The sequence below is a fragment of the Petaurus breviceps genome, unplaced genomic scaffold (genome assembly GCF_028583685.1).
Source record: "Petaurus breviceps papuanus isolate PSGF00001 unplaced genomic scaffold, PetGlider_PUasm1.0 138, whole genome shotgun sequence".
NCBI lineage: Eukaryota > Metazoa > Chordata > Mammalia > Diprotodontia > Petauridae > Petaurus > Petaurus breviceps.
Window position 1 is genome coordinate 22547229 of NW_027185694.1, and position 24220 is coordinate 22571448.

At 41.6% G+C, this 24220-nt stretch overlaps 1 protein-coding gene across 2 annotated transcripts; it reads left to right on the forward strand.

The window, feature by feature from the left end:
* On the forward strand, positions 1–24220 carry DECR2 (2,4-dienoyl-CoA reductase 2). 2 transcript variants are annotated; one of them, XM_069107897.1, is made up of 10 exons: positions 1–266; positions 613–731; positions 2617–2685; positions 7207–7258; positions 9212–9347; positions 15579–15703; positions 15791–15884; positions 16576–16680; positions 17693–17910; positions 21989–24220. In XM_069107897.1, the coding sequence occupies exons 2-9, from the start codon at positions 652–654 to the stop codon at positions 17908–17910; spliced, it is 879 nt and encodes a 292-aa protein (XP_068963998.1). In that variant the 5' UTR covers positions 1–266; positions 613–651; the 3' UTR covers positions 21989–24220. The 2 variants fall into 2 exon arrangements, with proteins under 2 accessions (XP_068963998.1, XP_068964006.1); XM_069107905.1 differs by having other exon boundaries at positions 4–163.

Here is a 24220-nt window from a genome sequence, read left to right on the forward strand (position 1 = left end):
AGAGGAAGGGGGAGGAGTGTGCGGAAGCCACGCCCAGTTCTGCTTCGCTGGACCGTTCTGTGAGGAGGGAAGGAAAGTGGGCGCGTGCGGTCTGCCTCGAGGCTCCTCACTCGGTTTCCCCGATCGTTCGGTTTTCCAGAGGGAATTCTTGGCGGTGGTGGAGGTTTCTTTGCACCACAGTGCCCCTCCTGTCAGCCCAGGGAGCAGAGGGACCATTCCATCCGCCCCTTGCCCGGCCGAGACGCACTTGTTGCATCCTGAGATAGGTCGCACCCTCCCGGGCCCCTGGCCCTTCCCCGCCAGGGAACCCCCAGGGGACCCAAGAAGTCTCTGGACTTCAGGGAAGAGACCTCTCCCCACAAAGGCCTTTGTGCCTTCTAGCCCCTCTCCCCAGTCTGGGAACCCGTCCCTGTGCCTGGAAGGGGGGTGGGGTGCACAGGGCCGCTTCTCCCAGGCTTGCGTAACTACGCACCCTTCCTGGACTTTCCCCTTCCCCTCACTCCCTCTAATGCCACACCGCCCATCTCGGGAATCTGACAAGAAATAAGGAAGAGCAGGGTCGGTGCCGCCGTTGCCGTCTCAGGGAGGTGCTGAGCCTGTTCCCATCTCCAGGTTCTCCAGGGGCCCTGCAGGTGACCAGCGGCCGGCACCATGTCTCACCCACCCCCAGACGTCCCCAGTGATGACTGCCTCCGAAGCTATAACTACCTCTTCAGCCCAGACATCCTTCGGTGAGCGCTCCCAACAGCCCGCACCCTCACCCCAGGCACTGGGGTGTGGAGAAGTGGATCCTCCAACCCAAGACCTCTGAGGCTTGACCCTCACTGGGGGATGCAGTAGAAGGGCTTCTGGCAGAGAAAGCTGACGGAGTTCAGATGCAGATGGAAGCAAACTTTCACTTTATGTTTTTTTTCTTCTGTTGGTCTGTTTCTTTCACAACAGGACTAATACGGAAATGTTTTACATAATTGCACATATATAACCCAGTTCAAATTTCTTACCATCTTAGGGAGGGAGAAAATTTGGAACTCAGAATTTCAAAAGAATGAATGTTAAAATTTGTTTTTACATGTAATCGGGAAAAATAAAACTATTAAAAAATAAAATCACTACAGACAAAAATGAGAAGGGCTTCTGGCATGAGATGGAAGTAGAACTTCATACTTATAAATTAAGACTTCTATTTTGCCTCTGGGGAAGCATTTAGAAAGAACCAATCTATAGCCATTGAAACTAAAAATACTGATTTTAAAAAAATTTTAATGAAAAATTATCAGTGAGGGACAGAGTAAGATAGTGATTCATTAGGGATCTTTAGTGTAAAGGACTTTACCTTTAGGTGAAAGGAGGGGGTGCAGTGATTAGAATGCTGCCTCAGATGCTTAGCAGTTGTGTGACCCTGGGCAAGTCACTTAACCTCTGCCTCAGTTTCTAATAATAACATCTACCTCCCAGGGCTGCTGTGATAATCAGATGAAAATATTTGTAAAGTGCTTTGCAAACCTTAAACTGCTACATAAGTGCTAGCTATGATGATGGGCCAGGAAACATCCTTACTCTGCCACCTACTAGCAGACCTTGCCAAGCTCAAAAGCATCATTGAATCACAGAGACCTAGAGATGAAAGAAATGCTAGAAGCTTTCTGGTCCAATCCTTCATTTTACAGCTAAGGGAACTGAGTTCCAGAGAAGTAAAATGACCTGCTCCAGGTCATACAGTAATTGGTCACAAAGTGGAATTTGAACCCAGTTTCTTTAACTCTAGAGGCATTATTTTTTTTCCAGCTGTTTCATGATGCATCAAGTATGGGACAGGTGAAGGGCTGTGTTTCTGTGATTTAAGGACCAGCCTAAATTTGGAGAGGATTATCATTAGAAAGTTGTCCACCTTTGTTTCTTTTTAGTTCCCATATACTAAGGTGGGTGACTAGAGGGCAGGGATACAATACAGAGCTACACTCTGATGAAATTATAGATCTTGTGAAGTATTTTTATTATTCAGAGGGTTTAGGAAACATTTTAAATTTTTATTATTTTACATTTTTATTAGTCAGAATTTAACAATCACAAACAAAATGAGCATTTCCATACATATACGGTGTAGAACAGGAGAGACTGTACATGAAACTACAAACCTCCATTATGGAGATCTTGCTTTTCTTCTTTTTAAAATCTTTTTTAAAAATTATTCTGAACTTAACACCAAATTAAAAGGGAATTTCCATATACATGGTAGAAAAGGAAAAGGAGGTGGTACATGACACTGTGGCTCTCTATTAAGTGCAGCTTGCAGTTTTAAAAAATGTATAATAAATTCAACATGTATCTTTCAAAGCTATTCTGCTTGTCTGTGATTCTTTCTGGCCCTTTGTGCATTTTTTAATAAGATAATCAACGAGCCTCTCTTTCTTCCTTTCCTCCCAACTTCCTTCCTTCCTTTTCTACTCGATTGCTATTTCTCTCCTTCTCACCCTCTCCCATCCCCGTTGGAAAAAAAAAATTAAAAGCCATCTTCTAACAGATTTGTATAATCACTTGTTTTTCTTTTTAAGCATATAATAACTACACCATGTCATTTTCTGTAACATTTTTAAAGGGATTTTCTTTTCTCCACAGTGACAAAGTGGCCTTTATCACTGGAGGAGGCTCAGGAATTGGGTTCCGAATTGCAGAAATTTTTATGCGGTATGTCTCTGTTCATTAGCTTCCCACCTCCTCTGTGTTCACCCAGGCCTGGACAGACTCACGTTTTGGTGGCTGCTTTTTACTCTTTCACCAAATTGTCCATCCATTTGCAAGGGCTTCCCTCAAGGCCTGTGGTGTCTGGTCTTCTCCAGCCATTGTCCTTCTCAAATCATGTCAGTTACCAAAATCTCCTTAATTCTAGTTCTGCACTATCTCTATATTTGCTCCATTATCTCTTCCCACTGCCATTATCCAGGGATAAGCCTTCATTACTACCAGCCTGCCTCACTACAATAACCTCCTAACAGGGTTTGTGCCCTTTTCTTTCTCTCTCCTGATGTCATTCATGCTGGAGTAATCATCTTCATGCATCTATCTGATCATGCCACTCCTTTGCCAATTCTTCAGTGACTTCATATGCTTCCCTGGGAAAATTCATAGTCCTTTGCCTGGTATTAAGGCTCTATATGCCATCTGTCACCATCCTGTCATTCCAGATTTATCTCCTACCATTTACTTTTCCTTTATAATTGTATAACTCTTTCTCTCTTGTATTTACTTTGTGCTTCCTGCCTCTGTGCCTCTGCTCACCCTGTTTCCTGTGCTTGGAATTCCCTTCTTCCCCCTTGCATATTGAAATTCCTAGCAGTTCTTTCCAGGCCAGCTGAAATGCCAATGCTCTTCAAGAAGCTTTGCCTGATCTTATTACCCTTTTCATATTGTTAGTAAATGACTTTTCTTCCCTTAGGCCTCATATAGTACTTTCTCTTTCTTGTATTTATCATGGCTTATATTATATTCTAGTGCTTTATGTGTGCTATATCTCCCTACTATGTTGTAAACTCGATGGCTGCAAAGTATTTTGGTCATCTTTGTCTATTTGCTAGTTCGTAGCATGGTTCTCTGCACATGAAAGGTGCTTAATAAGTGTTTTGCGAAATTGAACTGAGTGTAAGATGGGTATAATGGTCCCTGACCTACTCATCTTGGAGAGATCAAATGGGGTAATGAATGAAAAAAGTTTGAAAGCCATAACATGATGTGCAAATGTTCTCTGAACTGGTTTCGTTGTGTGGTTGTTCATCCTTTGTCCTCATTTTTTTGACTTGGGAGTGAATTGGGTTTAAGTGAGGCAGAGTCATGCAAAGTCATCAGCCTCCCTCTCTCCTCCAGAGTCATCGAAGTCCAGTGGCACCACAAGAGTCAATGGCCTAGTGGTATTTAACTTGCCAAGGAATGCATATTGTCAAGGCTAAGGAATCACATGGTATCTTTGGGGCAGGAAGGGCATCTCAGTGAACTTGTGACAAGGGAAGAGAGATTTATGACGTCTGTACCTGCTAAGTCCCCTGGATGTTCCCATTGAATTATATACAGTGTCAGTGCAGCTTATCTGTATCTCACATACAGCAAGCATTTATTAAGTACATTTGTATTACCTGAAGTGCTTGGAAATACAAAGAGGATGAAAAATAACCCCTGCCCTAAAGAAGCTTGCATTCTATTGGGAAGGATACCACGTGTAAATAGATAAGTATGTGCCTGATAATTTGAGGAAGAAGATGGCACTCTCAGTTTGGGGGATCAAGAAGGATTTCCTGGAGGAGGTATAACATGAGATGCCTTGAAGGAAACTTGGGATTCTGAGGCAGAGGTCAGGAAGAAGTGCATTCCAGGCCTTAGGGATGGTTTCTGCAAAGGCAAGAAGGACCTACCTGCTCTCCAGATAGGTCACAAGTTGGATTGGTCTCCATTTAGTCCTATTGCTTGCCTTTCTTCCCAGGAGAAGACAAGGAAGAGGCTCCCCCCCCGCCCCCAGCTACTTTCTACATAGACTGCTTTGACTCATTCTAGCTGAACCTAGTTTCCCCTTGCTTCCTACCCCTTGGATCAAGAGTTTTACTCTGCTAGTAAAACTAAGATGTTGCATGTGTTGAGTCCTTGGTGCAAGTATTCTGTGGTGGTATTTGTGAAGCCTGGCCGGAGTTAACTTTTGTTTACCTCTAAGAGGCCCTGGGAATGGGGGTGGAGTTAAGTAAATTGTCCTGGCATTGGTGTTTGGTAGGGCCAAGGCATGCATAAGGATAAGAAGTTGAACAAATATTTAGACATTTACTGAGTGCAGAAGAATGAGGGCTGAGGACTGATAGAGATAAATATGACTTTGTCCTTGCCCTCATGTAACTTGCAACATACTAAGAGCAGGTGACCCTGTCTTCAAAACTGGTGCAAAATAGACCATGTTAAGATGAGGAGAGAGGCACAGGGTACTTTCAAAGAAAAGAGAAAAAAATTGATTAAGCAAACTTTTTATTAGTACCTGTGATTAACAGATCACTGTTAGGTTATCACTGTTAGCAAGGAATTCAGAAAAGCTGGACCATGGGAAAGACAGGGAGAAAAAAGAAGAGATCCCTGCACCTCCAAACTTGGTGGTGCTTTTGTCATGGCTTGCCAAAGCCTGGTATGAATGGTTTGAAATGAATTAAAAGTGTGATAAAGGAACCAAACAAAACTTAATATGATATTGGATTGTGCCAACACAAGTATAGTGTCTAAAATAGGCAGAGGGAGATAGTCTCACTGTAATTTTCCACAGTCAAGTCACATTTGTTCTTTGGACATTTAATGTTCATTCTGTCTAGAGGATCAAACTTGATGGTCCCAAAAGTTCCTGGTGGATCTTACCATTCCCTGTTCTCCTGACCTTTTCTTCTTCCCCCTTACCTTTGTTCACATCCTCTCCCATGGTTGGAAGGGACTTCCTAATCCATCTTTTATTCAGTTTAAGCCTCTGCCTTCCTTCAAGATTGAATTTAGCTGCCACTTCTCTGATATCTTCAACCAACAATGGCAACTCCTTCCTCAGATTTTTGTAGCACTTTGCTTGTCCTTTTCCTTAAAGATGTGTATATGTGTCTTATCTTTCCATAGGTCTAAAGCCCCTTGAAAACAGGGTCTATGTGGTTTATGTCTTTACATTCTCAAGTCCCTAGCACAGTGCCTTACACATAAACGTAGTTAATGATTGTCGAATGGAATTCTGATTCCTCATTTTGGGAAGGATATTTATAAGCTAGAGCAGGTCCGGAGGAGGGGAATTAGAGTGGCTAGGGGACTTAAAGATAAGTTGAAAGAACTAGAGCTGGTCATCCTGAAGCAGAGGCAATTTAAGAGAAGCTTGCTCATCATTTTATACTATTTGGAGGGCTGTCATATGGAAGAAGAATTATTTTAGATTTAATGAGACAGCTTGTATCAATAGGTAGAAAAGACAGAGAAATTTCTTCTCCATATGTAGAATTTAGTGGAAAAATGGAATAGACCTCCCTGTGAAATTGTGAACACCCCATAACTAAAAGACTTTAAGCAAAGACTACCCCCTGTTTAGGATAGATTGTATGGAGTCACAGTTCCAAAAGTGTGCAGCAAACTCATAGGGGCACTCCTAGATATTTACAATTTTTAACCTAATTAATAAATGGAACTATTAGGTATTTCATTTAGCCTAATGATTCCATGAAAAAAAATTATGGAGACAGTAGGCACTGAGAAAATTTGGGAACTTCTGGTATAGAGGATTGACTTATTGAATCTGACCAGTTAATTTAACAGCTCCTCTTCAATTCTAGGATTCTGTGGATTTCACAGGGAAGTCAAGCCCACAGAACAAGAGATTTAAGAGTTATAAGAATGCCCAGCTCAGAGGTGTGGAGCTCAAAACAATGAGGATAGTTTTTGGTAGGCATAAGTAGGGATCAAAGGAATTGAATTAAATTTCATACATGTTTATTAGAGCACCTATTACATGCAAAGAACTGTGCTAGATGCTGGAGTATCCAAAGATGAATGTCATAGTCCCTGTCCTTAATGAGTTTACTGCCTCTAGGGTGATACAAAATATATATAAATAATCATAATAAAAGTAGAATATAATGAATGCCTAAGAGAATGCTATGGGGATCTCCTGTATTATGAGCCCAAGGTGGCAAGGCATTGGGGTGGAATTGTAGGTACAATATTCAAACAAGGTGTGATGCAAATTTCTAAGGCCCCTTCCAAGCCTAAATTGGTGGTTCTTGTGGAGGATGGAGCAGAGGTCTGTGTCACTGAAGTGTTCACCATTGTATTCTGGGGAGAATGGATCTTTGTATTGACTAGGATCACCCACATACAGCGGACGTTTAACTGAGGATTCCAGATGCAGGGAAACAATCCAAACTCAGTGCTGTTCTTTAGTTATTAACCCATTTGACCCTTACCCAGGCCCTAGCCCCTTTCCTGCCCTATCCTCCTTGCTAGAGCCCTTTACTTCTGGGGGATGAGGCTTTTAATTCAGTAGGTTGTTTTGTAAGAAAGAACACTATCCAGTATGCCCTGTCAGATAAGGGATAAAGAAGGGAAGAAACCCTGATTGGGCTTTGTTTCCTTCTCTTTACTGTTTAATCTTATCCTTTGGGTGTCTTCCCCCTCTGTCCCTACACCTGGTGTTTGTTGACTTAAACTGTTTGTGTTTTACAGGCACGGCTGCCAAATGGTCATTGCTAGCAGAAATCAGCAAAGGCTGTCCGATGTGAGTGGAATCCCCCTGACAACTGGGGTTTTTCTTTCTTCATTCTCCTTGTTGATTAGTACTTATTTCTCTAGGGCTCATTGTAAATGTAATAGCACCGTGTTCCTGGACGGTGGATTAGCAGGTGGCATCTAGAGGATCAGGGATGAGAGTATGATGGTGGTACCACCTGGTGGTTTCCTCTTTTTTTTTCTTTTGGAGGGCAATTGGGGTTAAGTAACTGGCCCAAGGTCACACAGCTAGTTTTTTGTGTGTGGGTGTTAAGTGTCTGAGGCCAGAACCTAACTCAGGTCCTCCTGACTCTGGGGCCGGCGCTTTACTCACTGTGTCACCTAGCTGCCCCCCTCCTTTTTTTAAGGTCTTTTTTGTTTTATTTTTTGGAGGGCAGTTGGGGTTAAGTAACTTGTTGTAGCGGCAAGCACCCCAAGCACGTCCTCAGGGTTTGCTGCTACCACAGGTTCTTGGATCTGCTTTGTTAAAGGAAAGCAACTCAAAATGGGTTAACAAGCTTACTTTAATCAGTCAGACATATATCATTTACCTTGTTCAGGAGAAAAGGTCAGCACCCTGAACCTCAAAGTATACAGGCATAATTATCAAGACAGAAACATCAAGTAGACAGATTTCCAAACTGTCCAACCATTACATCCATACCCAGTCAACATCTGGGTTTCCACATTCTGGGTTTTTCAAAGCCGGGGGACTCTCAACAACGGCTTCCCAGAATTCAGATCAAATCACAGAACACTTCTCAAAGTGAGTCCCAAAACAAAGCTACACATCAGGGCTTATATAGCCTTCTCCTGGCTCAGAGAATGTAACAACCTTATTGACCCACTGGCCAATCAAAAAGTATCTACTGAAAAACAAGCCTCCCTCCCCAGGCTTCTGGTGCACTTTAGCCTAGGGGCAGGGAAGATCTTTAAAATTTACATTCGCTTTACACTTGCCCAAAGTAATGCAGCTAGTAAGTGTGTCAAGTGTCTGAGGCTGGATTTGAACTCAGGTCCTCCTGACTCCAGGGCCTGTGCTCTATTCACTGCACCACCTAGCCGCTCCTTGTTTCTTCTTTATTGTGGAGTTTCAAAACACTGTGACCCCAAGCCTTGCTGCTTATCTTTTTTGGGTTCTTCCTTTCCAGATGTCCCCCTTAATATTATTAACTCATTTTGAAATTTACGAAACACTTTCATCTTTACAGCCCTGTCAGGTAGATCATGCAAAACATTCCTGCCATTTTACAGATGAGAAAACTGGGGCTTGTAGAAGTCAAGTGACTTACCCTCAGCAACAAAGCTATTGAATGTCTAAATATGGATTAAAACTGATGTCTCTTGACTCCTGAATTCAGTGTTTTTTCCCAAAGCACCTGGTTGCCTCCCTTAGTTTTTTATCGAGTTTCTGATATACTTTGTGACACTTGTAGGGTATATAGTGAAGTCCTGTGGGTAGAAGAAGAAAAAATTAGGTGATTTCCAGCTGGAAAGGGAAAACTTTTCCCATAGATCCCAGTGCTCTGGGTGGTATAAAACATATTTTATTGTAATGGAAACAAAAGGGACCATGGCGTGGCCTCCCTTAGGTTACTGGTAGAACCAACAGTGACTCGAGGTTTTCTTTCCTAATTTCCCTGCTCTTGGTTCTCTGTGAAGTTCTTCATGGGGTGAAGATTCTGGTTTATGTTGAGCTTTACATGCATTACTTAAAACCTGTAAATTAGTCAAGGGTTGCTAGGCTACTCTCATTGTCCTATTTTTCAGGTGAGGAAACGGGCTTAGAAAGGTGGAGGGTCTATGAGGAAGCGGCAGAGCCGTGACACGGAGGCACGCCTTTTGGTTCTTGTCCTCTTTGCTATTTAAGCCGCCTCTTATGGGTGTCACTGCTGGTACATTATCAGTGTGAGTGGAGATAACAGACCAGTGCCCAGATATCTTGTGCTCTCTTCTGGAGTAGGCTGCCAAGAAACTGATTGCTGCTACTGGCCAGCAGTGCCTTGCCCTGTCTCTGGATGTCCGGGATCCTCAGACTATTACTGCTGCAGTTGATAAGGCTTTGAAGACATTTGGCAAGATTGACATTCTCATCAATGGTGAGTTTCTACAGAGGGAGAACAAAGGGCCTTGGTGGAACAAACTAAAAGAATGCATCCTTTTAAGCACATGTCTTCATAAGGGTATGAAAAAAATCTATGAAATTTAAGGATTATTGTATTTAGAACTAGAAAAAGATCTTGGAGAGTATCTAGTCCAGCTCCATCATTTTACAGAGGGGGAAACTTAGGTTCAAAGTCACACAGGTATTAAATAGCAAAGTCAAGATCTGAAGTTGGGGTCTTTTGACTTCAAAGCTAACAATCTCCGCTGTACCACTCTTCCTTACTGGGTACCTAGTCCAAATTATACCTATATAAGAATTACTTTTAAAATCTCCCCCCCGCCCTCACACATAGTCTCTATTTGAAAACTTTCAGTGATAGCAAACCCACAACTTCCCAAGGCAGAACTTTCCTTTTGTATTTTTAATTTTTAAAGAAATTTATTCCTACATGAGCCCTTCTGGGACTCAGGGGTGGGGAACCGGCAGTCTCAAGGCCACATGTGGCCCTCTAGGTCCTCAGGTGTGTCCGTTTGACTGAATCCAAATTTCACAGAACACATTCCCTTGATAAAAGGATTTGTTCTGTGAAACTTGGACTCAGTCAAAAGGCTACACCCAAGAACCTAGAAGGCCACAGGTTCCCCTGCACAAGTCCAAGCGAAATAAATCTAACTTTTATTTAGTAGGCCTTTAAGCCCACTAGAAGATAACTTCCATGTTCTTTCTGGGGTAATCACCCCTATTTCTTTCATCCCTTCTCTATCCTGGTCACCTTTACCTAGAACTGCTCAAGTTTGTTACCATGCTTCCTAAAATGTGATAACCAGAACTGTCTATGATATTCTAAATGTGATCTGACCGTGGAAAAATATACCAGGGTTATCTATCACCTTCCTCCTTCTGGACACCTTGCCTTCTTCTTGTGAAGCTTAGGGTAACATTCAAAATTGTTGACTCGTTTTGAGTTTGTAGGCTGCTAAAACACACAAGTTGTTTTCTAGCCACAGAGTTCCCCGCCCCCCAATTTGTACTTATAAAGTTTATTATTTGAAACCAAAGGCAAAATTTTACATTGATTCAATTTTACCTTATTACATATCCCATGATTTTAGGCTGTAAGGATTTTTTTGGACTTTGATTCTATATTCAGTATATTAGCTGTCCTTCCTAACTTTGTGTCATGTTCACACTTGACAAACATACCTCCTTCAGTGATAAAAATTTTGAACAGCAGAGGACCAAGGACACATACTTAGGGTATTCTGGTAGAGACCAAGTTGACATCTACCAAATAATTATTACTCTCTGAGCCTAGTCAATTAATTGTGCCAGCTAACATTTTGCTTATTGTATCTTCTTTTTCCTTTAAAAATCTGTATCTCCTTGGCACTTTATTTGTTCTCCAGAATCCTTCAGAAATTATTAGTACTAGGGGTGGCTAGGTGGTGCAGTGAGTAAAGCGCCAGCCCTGAGGTCAGGAGAACCCAAGTTCGGTTCTGGCCTCAGACACTTAACACCCACACAAAAAAAAATACTGGCCGTGTAACCTTGGGCAAGTTACTTAACCCCAATTGCCCTCCAAAAAAAGCAAAAAAAAAAAAAAAGAAATTATTAGTACTAGCCCAGCAATTATGGCTGCTAGTTCTTTCAGTGCTCTAGATGTAATTTGTTTCATTCAGGACTGGTGTTGTGAACATTAAGGGTACCTGGTTAAGTCAAGTTTACAAGTTATTATTAGATGCTGACTGTGCCCCCAAAGAAAGTCAAGAACAGGCCCTGTCTTCAAGGAGCCCATAGTCTAGTGGGGGAGACAGCATGTGAAGAAGTAAGTACACACAAGAAGTATACAAAGTAGATACAAAGCAGGCCTAAGAGGGGAAGGCCTAGCCTTCTATGCCTCCTCCTTAGTTATCTCCTGAACTTTACACAGCATCTGTGGCCCAGAAGCCACCTTGACAAGACTGGTCCTAAATCAAGGGCAGGGTATGTCTGATACGGCTATACCAAACTGCTCATGTGTGCTAGCCTGCAACATAGAAGGGTGAGGCCAAGACAATGTTGCTCCCAAATAAGGCAGGATAAGGGCCCACAAGAAGGACCCTAAGGACCTGAAAGTATTTAGGAAAGAAAGGTCCTGTTGGAATGTCTAAAGAGGTCACAGCCATCAGGGAAGGGGAAAGCTAATGGCAAGTTCTCTTATCAAGGTTTTATTTTAACCTGATGTAGAGTTTTACTTGGGCAAAGGGCTTCTGGCCCAGTGCCCTGTCCTTGCTCTCCAGAGACCATCTGTATTCTAATTTTGGGGGTGGGGAACTATCTGAGGGGACTGACCCTTGGTCAGGAAGCATTTTGTTTTTATTGGACCTGTGATTTGCTCCCTTTGCTTTGGGCTATCAGTAGGTATTCTGTAACTTATTATCTTAGAGCAGAGATTTTTAACATTTTTGCATGTGATGGATCCTTTTAAACAGTCTGGTGAAACCTTTGGACATCTCAGAATATTGTTTTTAAATGCATAAAATAAAATGCCTAGGATTACACATAGGAAAAAAGTTAATAAAATAAAGATGTAAATTTTTTCCCCATTCTATTTCATCCCCTAAAATCAACATACCCTTGGGTGTCTATAGATTCCAGTTAAAAATCCCTCTTTTTGAAAGTTACTTCTAGGCACTGAGAGAGTAAGTCATTTGTTCAGTGTCAAATAGCCACTGTGTGTCAGTGCTAGGACTTGAAATCAGCTGAGGCCATTCTATCCACAGAACCATAGTGCCTCTCCATATTTTTAAGTACATGATTTGTACTCTTAATATGTGTTTATTGAACTGATTGCTTAAAGTCTCCAAGACAGCAGATCCACATTTTTTTACTTTGTTCAAGGATACAAGAAGGCTCTTACAAGCAACTTTATTCTCCAGGAAGTGATTTATTAATTTAATAATAGGGATCATCTCAACAGCAACCTTTCCTATTTTAGTTTGTTTTTTATTTTGTATTGGCTTCATCCAAAGATGGGAATTCTTCCTGGTCCCTGGACCTGAAAATACAGGACCATTTTCTATGGGAATAAATGTTTGCAGGATTGTACCCAGTACAAATGAAATACACAGATGGCAGGATTGATAATTTCCCTTTTGTGTGTGTGTGTGTGTGTGTGTGTGTGTGCGTGTGTACCTTGAAGCATGATTTTATTTCCTTGAAGGAAGAGATTTCATGATCATTATAATTACCATTAGTAGAAGTAGGAGCAATAATTCAGGTTATATTAGTCCAAATTGTTATATAATTCCTTATTGATTTATTTTGTACTTATCTATGTAAATGTTATATCTTCCCAGTAGAATCTGACTTTTTCATTTTGTCTTTGTATCCCTAACACCTTGCACAAAACCATGCATATGGCAAAAATGCTATGTTGAATGAAATACACTGTGTGCAGTGTATCTTTATTCAAAGATAAAAAGAGGGGCAGCTAGGTGGTGCAGTGAATAGAGCACCAGCCCTGGAGTCAGGAGGACCTGAGTTCAAATCCATCCTCAGACATTTAACACTTAACTTGCCATGTGACCTTGGGCAAGTCACTTAACCCCAATTGCCCTGACTTCCCCCCTCCAAAAAGCAATCAATAAATAAATCAAAGATAAAAAGAGTCATAAAGTAATAGGATTTAGAGTGAGACCTTGAAGGTAATCTAATCCTGTAATTTTATAGATTTTTCACAAAAAGAAACTGATTCTCAGATTAAGTGAATTTCCCAAGTCACTCAGGTAGCTGCACATTAGAGCCCATACCTTCTGACTCCAAAAGAGTGTTCTTTCCATTGAATCCCACTAATCTGGAATGGGCCTAAAGAGCCACCCAGTTGAATCAGATGGTACCTGAATGACCCTGATGAGCAACAAGGGAAGCGAGAGCATTTCTCTGGCTGTCTTCATGGGGCATCTTGGAATTTTGGGGGACATTGAATCTGCTCCTCACCCATAGACTGGCATTCATACTGCTCTGGTAGGTTGAGGAGTCAGTTTTTATTCCTGGCTTCTTTCCTTACAATAAGATGTTCACAAAGAATTGTAATAAAAGTTAGACTGTGATAAGTATATAGCAAAAGTTTTAAAAAAAAAAGTCAAGCAGGAATGAAAGACCAGGGAAGGGGAGAGACTGATCACTTGAAGCTGTCAGGTTTAGGGATGTGTTCATTGAGGGAGGTCATGCCTAAGTTGGGCTTTGAAAGTCTAGAAAAACTTCCATCCAGAAGGGATAGAGGGACTGTGTTCTAGGCATGAGGTATGGTTAGTGTGAAGGCTTGGAGCTGGTAGATGGAGTGTCCTGTGTGAGGAACAGAGAAAAGGCCACTTGGACTGAATTGTAGAGTGTAGGAAGGTGAAGAATGTATGAGACTGGACAGATAGTTTGTGGTCAGTTGTAAAGGGCTTTAAAAACCAATATAAAAGGTTTCTATTTTATCTCAGAAGCAGTAAGAGCAACTGGAGCTCACTGAGTTAGAATTTAATGTTCATTAAATATGTTGTCTGATGAACAAATAACTCAGATTTAACCAGAGCCTCAGACTTGCTGGGTACAACCCCCAGATTTTCTCTGGAATCTGATTATCTCCTGAGACACGGCATAGTAGATAAGGCATTGGGAAGGCAGCTTGCCATTCTCTTCAGAGATCTGGGTAGGGAACATAGACTGTTTTCTCAGCCCTCTAGTCTATACCCTCCTCCCTTTGCTAGGCCCTGCTCCCTCACCTGGGAGAAAGCCTGTGCTACCCTGTCAGTGGGTGCTTGTAATGATAATGGCTCATTTCTTTGAGGTTTATTTTTACTGTGATTAATATTAGCTCACATTGCTTTATTAAGTTAAGATTTACAAAGCACTTTCCTCAAAACAACTTTGTGAGGTAGGTAGCGTAAATATCATTCTCCCATTTTATAGCTGAGAATATTGAGCCCCAGAGTGGTTAAGTGACTTGCCTAGGGTTGGTTAAAGTAGAATTGAACCTAGGCCCTCTGATTCTAAGTCCAGCATTCTTTCAACTTTACCAGACTCCTTCACTCTAGCCTCTTTATTTTGTAGACTTCTTCTGACCTTTGTCTTGCAGAGTGAAAATCCCTAATCATTTTAGTTTGTGGTCATATAGAGGTTTCATCTGTCCATCTTTGAATTTTCTCCAGTTCTATTTTAGCTTTCTTGAGATGTAGGGACTAAGAAGTCAAGTCAACAAGCATTTATTAAGTGTCTTCTCTATGCCAGGTACTGAGCTAGTTTCTAGGGGTACAAAGAAAGGCAGAAAACAGTCCCTGCCCTCAAGGAGGTCACAATCTAATGGGGGAGACAATACATAAAAAATGTACAAATATGATTATTTATCTCCTTCTCTGTCTAGCTGGCTAAATCTATCTATCCAGAGTGCCCCCAAAGTCTTGAGTGTAGTGTTAAGCTTTAGTGGTTTAAAACTGTGCTGAGACTTTTTAGACACTCTGTAGCTACAGAGTAGATGGGAGATAATCTCAGAGGGAAGGCATTGAGATTAAAGGGGACTGGGAAAGATTTTTTGCATAAGGGGAGACTTTAACTGAGACTTGAGGAAAGCCAAGAGGATGAGATAAGGAGGGATGGAATTCTAGGTATCGGGGACAGACAGTAAAAAAAAACCAACCCTCTGGGTTGGGAGTCGAGTGTCATGTTCAAGGGAGAGTCAGGGGACCAATGTCACTGGATTGCAGAGTATGTGGGAGGGAACTAAATTGTAGGAAGACTGGAAGAAGGGGGGGGGGCGCAGGTTGTGAAGGATAAAAAGCCAAACAAAGGATTTTATATTGAATCAGAGAGGTAATTGGGAGCCATTGGAATTCATTGAATGGAGAGGTGATGACGTTAGACTTGATGATCAAATGAAGATTTCCCTGGAGCTCCTGTATTCAGGAGCTATTACCAAGATAGAAACAAGGGAACCTGGCGACTGATTGAATATGGGGAGTGAGAGAGAAGGAGGAGTTGAGGGAGGCATCTGGGTTGTGAACCTGAGTGCTGGGAAGAAGGTAGTGTTTTCTACGGTAACAGTGAAGCTGAGAGTGGCTTTGGGGAAGAGAGAATGAATTTCGTTTTGGACATGTGTTTAAGATGCCTCACCAAACCCAAAGGGTGTTACTCTCCCAGAGTGACTGCTTAGGAGGTTCTTTGAATTTTCTCTCTTCCTTCCCCCAATTTTCTCCTTTAGGTGCAGCAGGTAATTTTTTGTGTGCAGCCAACAGCCTTTCCTTCAATGCATACAAAACTGTTATTGATATTGATACAATAGGCACCTTCAATGTCTCCAAGGTCATGTTTGAGAAGTACTTCCGGGTAGGTTTTTACCAACCTTTGACACATTGGGGTGCCTGGGGGCATTTCTGGCTTTTGCTCTCACTTTCTTTCTCTTGTCTGTTTTAGGACCATGGTGGTGTGATCATTAACATCACTGCTACCCTAAACTACCGAGGGCGGATGCTCCAGGTGCATGCAGGCACTGCCAAGGCAGCTGTGGGTATGGCCAGCTCCTTATGAGGCTTTCCCTCCCTCTCATCCCACATTCCCCAGCTCCTCCACTCCTGACAGCCACGGCAATAGCAACAGGCATCACAATTCATGCAGGGTGTCCTAAAAGCATGTTTTCAGTTTTAAGCTAAATACCCTAAAGTTTAAAACTTTGGGAACACCCTCTATAATGCTTTAAAATTTTTTAATACAAAATCTCCTATGATCTCCTTTGATCCTCCTAGGAGTGATCTGAATTGGATACTGAAAGTATTATCATCCCCATTTTAAAAATGAAGAAACTGAGGATCAGGGGAGTTAAGTGACTTGCCTATAGTTCCACAGCTAATAAGTGTCAGAGGAGACATTTGAACCATGTTTTCCTGACTTCAGTCTCAGAATTCTCTCTACTCTATAAGGCTTCTTCTAAAAGAATAGGTTGCTTTTTCATGCAACAGCCTGAAGAACTTGGCAGACCTGACCCCCTTCAGCTAAGTCTGACTCCTTTTTTTCTTTATACTATTCTTCCTGTTACCCTGGGTGAGAGATACACAGGCCTTTGCTTCCTACTCTGACTTTTGTCTTGCTGTGATGTGTGTGTGACACACACACACACACACATATTTGTCCCTTCTCCCATTCCTTGACCATTGAGATGTTGTTGAAATTTTTTTCAGCTCTATCTTTTTATCCCTTTGCAGATGCAATGACAAGGCACTTGGCTGTGGAGTGGGGTCACAACAACATCCGAGTTAATAGCCTGGCTCCAGGCCCCATCAGTGGCACTGAAGGAATGCGCCGACTTGGTAAGGCAAGGCCATGGGACCAGCGTCTCCAGTTTTATTGAATCTTCTTCTTCCTACGTATGATTTCACATGCTTGTTGAAAGGTAGTATGGTGTAGTGAAAACACTGGGAAACCAGAGATCTGGGTTCAAATCCTTACTTTGCCAGTTCTTCAACTTGAGACTTTTTTTTTCCAATAACCTCTAAATAAAATTTAGCATTTGCTCTAGTTGTGAATTTTAAAAAGTTTTATTCTGAAAAGAGGTCCTAGAGGCTTCACCAAATTGCCAGAAGAGACCATCACATAAAAAAGCTTAAGAACCCCTGATCTTAGTGGTATGTTCTTCTATTTTCTTGGAGATTTTCAGCTGGTAAACTACTGTTATGCACAGCCCTTTAATGTTTGTAGGCCCTATACAGGTATTTTCCTTACCCTCTAGCTTTTGAATATACTTCAGTACCCAGTCTTGTGTGCATGCTCACTCTGATGGTGGAGGTCACCACCTTTCAGTACCTCATTTTGTGTGATATTTGATTTTGGCCATGTGTTTCCATATATCCTCTACAGACAGTCTACCCCAAACATGCTGGAAGCCTTCCTCTGGTTCTTTTGATATTTCATGAATACCAGGGCAGCACATGGCTGTTATCCCTTATTCTTGCTACGTGACTTACCTGCCTCCTTTTCTAGTCATAAGTGTTCTTGATGGTATTTTTTTTTTGTGACACCTCTTCCATGGAAGTCACGCCTGGGAAGCCAATGAAATAGCCCTGGACTAGTTCTAGAAAATTCCTGACAGATGTCTGACTTTTCTAAGGGTTATAACCCTGTTTTGATTCAGTCACATTATTATTTTTCATTCCTTAATATTCATTACCTGTTCTAGATGTGATTCGATATGGAACTGTTGACAGTGTGGAGAATTCTGCCTTTGTATTCTTCCCCTTTTCCCCTACCTACACATATTATTCAGCCTCACTGGTGAACATGTGATTTGGACCCCCTAATTCTTTCTCTTCTTTTTCTTTCCAGGTGGCCATCAACCCGACTGGGATAGAAATATTTTGGGAAGCCCACTCCAGAGATTGGGGAACAAGACTGAGATTGCCCATGGTGCATTGTACTTGGCCAGCCCCTTAGCCTCCTTTGTGACTGGCACAGTCCTGGTGGTGGATGGTGGGAACTGGCTGACTTATGCCAATGATTCCATGAAGTTGTTGGGGATTGAAACTTACCCTTCCAAACTCTAGGTAATGTACACCTCTGCCCCTAGCCCCACCCAGGTCTTTCTTTTAGCAGACATCCCATCTCATTGGTAGGAGAGGGTGACACTGGTTTCTAGCAGTTTGTTGTTGTTTGGAGTGGATAAGGGGTGGTTTGGTTGGCCTGAAAGAGGTAGTCTGTTGAGGCACTAGGATAGTAGTGAAAAAAGCCCCGAGGGAGTATAAAGAGACCAGGCGTCTAGTCTCAGTTCTGGTAAAGATGAACCATTTGGCCTCCTCTCTAAGATAAGTAAGTCAGATTAGACTATGTCTACTGGTCCCTTCCAGTGCTGACATTCTCTGGTTCTGTTTCTAAGATGCCTTCTATCCCTGATTGTTTGTGTTTCTTAAGCAACCAAGTTCACTTAAGTGTGTTCATAAGATCTTCTTCATGGGTCACAATGCCTGGGAGTGTGTGTGTGTGTGTGTGTGTGTGTGTGTGTGTGTGTGTGTGTGTGTGTGTGTGTGTGTGTGAAATGTGTTTGGGGCTATTGAGTATAGACAGATGGTTGGTTGAATTTGTAGAATACTGATAGGGGAAGAGCCGTTATCATCATCATCATCATCATCATCATCATAGCAGCAGACAGTTGTAAACCTGCTAGTTTACAAGGTGCTTTAAGTGAGGTAAGTTAGGTAAGAGAAGTATCATTATTATCTCCAGTTACAGATGAGGAAACTGAGGCCTAGAGAAGAGAATGTTTTGCCCAAGATCATTTGACTAGTGATTGAAGCCCAGGACTTAAGCCCAAACATCTCCTTCCCTCAAGTACAGCCTGTTTTCTACTATACCACACCTAATTTCCTTTCTGTTTGAATTGGCAAGTTTATTTAATGTGTTGTGGCCAGAAGATGGGGAAACATTTCTAAGTCTGTAGGCTCTTTTTCATAACACTTGTTGGCTAGGAAGCACTGACTTTCTCTTTTCAACTTTAGTTTCAATCTGATGGATACTTGGGAAGAGAGTCAGTAACTGCTTCAGTTGAGTTTCATAAAGGATGGCCTTTTTCTTTAATCACTTTCATGGCTGCTCATTATGGTTATTATAGTTTAAAGAGCCAGAGCCCTTTTTTTCCTTTTTTAAGTTTGCCCTCTTGATGTCTCAAAAGGGTCATTGCAGTTGCCACAAATTAACATTAAAAATTAATGTAATATTAACAATATAATTCTGCATATATTTAATATAATTGCAAGGTATAGTTATTATTATACTTAATGTTGTATCAAGAGAATATTTTAAATTAACGTTAGTTATTAATGTAATTCTTTATATGCTTAGATATCTCAAGGTATGTCAGCTAACAAAAATAGGGAATTATTATAGTAACAAGTAACATTTACATAGGGCTTTAAAGTTTTCAAAGAATCTTATGTATCTCCTCTCACTTGAGCCTCCTAACAGCCCTGTGAGATATGTTTTACGACAGAGGTGTCAGACTTGTTGGAATACAGAACTTCCCAGTTCAGCCAGAAACAGATTATAGTGTAATTATAAATGTTTGACAAAACAAATAAAATATAATACAACATAGATAATGTTAAGTTGTGGTTTTCTAAGTTAGTATACAGCAGTAGGGACCAGGATCCATTTTTCTTTTGCATTTGATACCACTTTGTGTACATATTATTTATTATCAGCTTTTTACAGATGAGGAAATTGAGACTGAGAGAGGTGAAGGGTCTTATCCATGGTCACCTAGCTACTAAATGCCTGGTCAGGGTATTTTTATTTTGTTTTGTTTTTAATTCTGAAATTAATAAATATCCCCCAAAATAGTTGTGATGGAATCCTAATAAAGCTTCCCCCAACCCCAATATTCTAACTTCATTATAGGCCTGGCCCTAGTGAACAGCAGGCCCACTGCACCTACCTAGCGCCCCCCCCTCATCAATGACCTAACTTCTTCATATATGCCTCACTGCTCCCTGGAACAACAGGTGTGTCCCTGAACTCTTAGTTCCCACAGAAACAGCAGGTGTGTCCATGTGATGGGAACCCAGCTGCTGCCTCTACCTGGTCACTGCCCCCAGACCCGTTCCCACAGAAACAGGTGTTTACTTGTACTCAACCACAATCATATCATCCATATAACCCAAGGCAGGACCACAATACCTATCTCGACGAGACAGGACCACAAAAGCTAGCTAATTGGAGGGCAGCATGACCAGAATGTCTAACCACCAAACTATAGATGGGACCCCTCCTCCATTACCTAATCCCTTAATAAGCCCCTCCTGCCTTTTTAATATTAATCATATTCTTCCATTCTATGCAAATTTTGGTTATGTAATGCATTTTTACCCTATTAAAAATCCATCTTGCTTTCTCTGAAGCAGCTGGTTCCTCTGGGAACTTAGCCCACTTGAGAGGCATCAGTCTCAATAAATACTTGGATTAGAGGTGGTCTGACTCTGAATTCTTTGAGACAGTTCCACCACAACACATCATGAAACCACAGCAGTTGCATATTCAAAGTAGAGCAGAAATAGATTATCTGCAAAAAACATGAATGGCTGTTAAGTACAGCTTGCTTTTTTAAAAAGTATGTAATACCTTAAACATATTACTTCCAGACATGTCCTGCTTGTCTCTTTCCTTTTGAGCTTCCTTCATTTCTCTTCTGTGTGTTTTAAAACATCCTTCAATGACCCTTTTCCTTCTCTTATTTTTTGGCAATCTTGTTGCTAGCTTTCCCCTTGAATTTATCCATCCAAATAAAAAATGAAAACATAGTCCTTGGAACAAGCAAGTAAAACAAATCTGCTTATTTGCCACATCCAAAATGTCTGTCTCCTTTGGCACCTAAAGTCCTTCACTAGAAGTGGAATTTGAATCTAGTTCTCCCTGACACCAAGTCCAACACTTTCCACTCTGCAATGCTGCCTCTGCAATCAAATTGCATATTGCATAACTCAGTCCCAGTTTATAGGGACACCAGTTTCCCCCTTTAAAAAAGAGAACTGTAGTTGAAGTGAGAACTGGGAAAATAGATTCCTCTCTGTCATTGATTTTCTATGTGACATTTGATTAAATACTCCACCTCTCTGTGCTTTATCTCCCTCATCTGTTTGGGATTAGATCTAGGGCATGAAAGGGGATGCTGAGTTCCCTGCACAAAATGTCCTTTGAATTGTTCACCCAGGTATTTGCCCCTGGACCAAAGAGCTGCTAAGCTTATACCCAAGTAGTCATTCTAGGTAAGCTCTTAAAGGGGTGCCCCTAAGTCTTCAGTTGCAGTTCTTAATTTATGACTCACTTTAATGTCAGGGACAAACAGTAGACTTTGAGAACAACCTTTCCCTCTTTCTGCTAGAAGCATTTTTAAAATCATCACCAAGGGAATTGAGTGTGCATCTGTATATATTACAGAGGGAAATGGTGGGAATCCCTTTGCCTTATTCATATGTGATTTATTGTAGTGCCATGGCTGAGGACTTTTCAAGGGGTAAGAAGTCCAACGTATCACTTCCCTCGATAGGCAAGGGGATGCTATGTCTCAAAGAAAGGATAAAACTTTTTAAAAGTTTGGTTATCAAGGTAACTTAGTTTCAACATTGAAGGAAGGAGTCCTTGGTCCTTGTGCTACCCAGTAGGGATCACGAGGCAGAACTTGTAGTTCTCTTTCCTAGACACTTGAGTTTACTCCTTAAGATAGGAGGAGCTATTGTTTGTCTTGAGAATAATTGTCTGGTTATCCCAGAAGAATGCTGAGCTGGTAGTTCTCACCTTCTCTCTGTAGCCCTCAGAATGAACAGACGGGCTCCATCACCCATAAACCCCTGAGTCCCCACCTTGAGGACTTTGTGCCAGTCACCTGGCCCCAGGTTTCTTCTGGATTTCGGAGGGAATATTTTGCTTCAACTCTTTATATTCCCTAGCTGTCAACACTGAGGGTCCCTGCCTCTCTATCCTTCATCCTAGCCACCTCTGTCCCCTTTGCCAGCTCTGCCTGCTTGAACTGTGGAACCCCAGTCCAGTGAAGTATACAAAATGTTGTTGGCCATTTTCTTCTAATGCTTCCCTATCACACAATGTAATGCTGACATCTGTTAATATTTCTTACAGGTAGCTGCCCTGCTGAGATAAATGGAGGAGGATTCCTCACTCAGACCTGCTCTTTGATCCAGTGCTCCAGCTTTCTCCTAGAAGTCTTTCCTGTCCTCTTCTCCCCTTGATTCACTTTGGCATGCCAAGCTATTTCAAGGCAAAGCTGTAGGGTGCTGAATCTCACAAGCCTATTTCTCAACCCTTTCACTCATAGGGGTTTTCTGGCAAAAAAAAAAGCCTGGTGAATCTGCAAACACCCCCTCCTTTGGGCTATGGGGGCCAATTTGATGAGCTGCTGGTAAGATAATCTTTTATTAGAGTGTAGGACTGGATTGGGTTCAAACAAAACTTGCACGAGACCACAAGATTTTGACCATCCTAAGCATATCTTTCACTAGCTTATCCTTTCCACAAACAGACACTTAGATAGGAAATACATTAAATCTGTATGCTCTTGGAACAAAGGGCTCTTATTGGAAAGATGTCAGCCTCCTCTCCCAACCTTTAGTGCTTGACTAACCCTGCTGGAAACATGGCTCAAAATTTGCCTAGTAATAAGAACCTCATTTTAACCTGGGGCATCTTTGCTCTCCCTCTAAGGATAAATAAGATGACTGTATGAAATGACTGCCAGGCCAGAATGACTAGAACTTCAGGTTCCTGCCATAACTTGGGCTCCCCCATTCCAAAGACCTAGGGTCAGCTCTTGAATTTGCTTCCTAATCCAAACAGTGGGTTTTCAGGTTTTTCTCTGCTCCCTATTGAGGTGATGTTCTCAACCCTTTGGGAAGGAGAGGGGATGGAAGGGTCATTAGATCAGACTTCATCATAGACAAAAGGAAGAAGAAAATTGGTGTTGTTAATAATCCAGATCCAAATCCCTCTTCTGTCCAAACTCTGAAGTATTGCTTCAACTGTTCCCTTTGCTTAGTGTAGTCTTGAGCTTTTTCTTTGGAAGGGGAGAGTACAACAGGAAGGAATGAAGTGTAACTGTATCTACTCTGACCTCTCAGATGCACCTGGAGCCCTTTCCCACCATTCAGACACTGCCAGCTGAGAATTGCTTATGGCAGAGTGAGACTTAATAATACACAGTGGTCTTTTATAAGGGCCTGAAGGAAGTGACATCTCTTGTTGGGCAGAATCCACCCCTTCCTTGGGCATGCTAATAGCATATTAGCACAAGCATCCCTCCTAGGTTGCACATAGATTTTGCAAGGGGTTATTCACATGCTTTTGGTAATTGGGAGATGTCAGCAGCAGATAGGTTGCTCTGACTCAAAGCTAATTAGGGCCAGGTGTGAGGATGGGGGTAGTGTTAGCTGTGAGAGAGTGATTGCATTAATTCCCTGTGATGCTGACTGCTTCAAACATAATAGGAGCAATCTCTTCAAATGCAGTGCGCTTTTGATTATTTTGGGGACAGTTACTTAGACCTAGGCTTTCTTATTCCTCCAGTTTCCCACTGCTTGCTATTTTCCTGCATGTTAACACCTCTACCACCGTCTGGGCAAGGACTAGGGAAATAGCCCCTTGATTTAATTACTTGCAAAGTTTAATATTGAACCTATTAACTACCATGGCATTTTGCAGCAGCAAATTTGGAAGATTTTTATCCATGCAGTCCTATGTGAAGAACTTCCTAAAGGGGGGACTAAATCTATATTATTTGTTTAAATAAGGCTATTTATATGGGGAGTGGGGATAGTCGCTGGTCTTTTTTACCCTGTGTGTGGCAGCCTAAGACTGTTGTACCATCCTCTTCTCAAATCCTGTTTTTTCCCTTTCTGTTTCCTTTTCCCTAGTACTCACTATCCCCAGGTCCACTGGGGGCAGCCGGTGCTAGTAGCAGCAGGCTGGTAATGGGTGGATCTACTGTGGCTCATTGGCCTTTGCTACATTGATCTTGTATTTTACCTAGAAATTTGTTTTTCAGAGATTTTTTTTCCTTGGTGCCTTACACTACAGCTTTCAAGTATAGGACATTTTATTAGTGGAAAATATATCTTCCTCTCTTCCTTATGGTGTTAGGCTGAATTATGAAACCTCCCTGGGATCTGATATTTGTTTAGGCGAGATTCATAATGTTGGATAAGGAACACTTGTAAATGATTGAATATGCTGTTTTTTTCTTTGTGTCTTGGTTGTAGATGGAGGGGAAGTTTACAAAGAAACTTGAGACTTAATCTTTTATTTGTTTAATTGTCCCTTGGAAAGAATAAAATTTTGCTCTTAAAATTACTTAAAGAA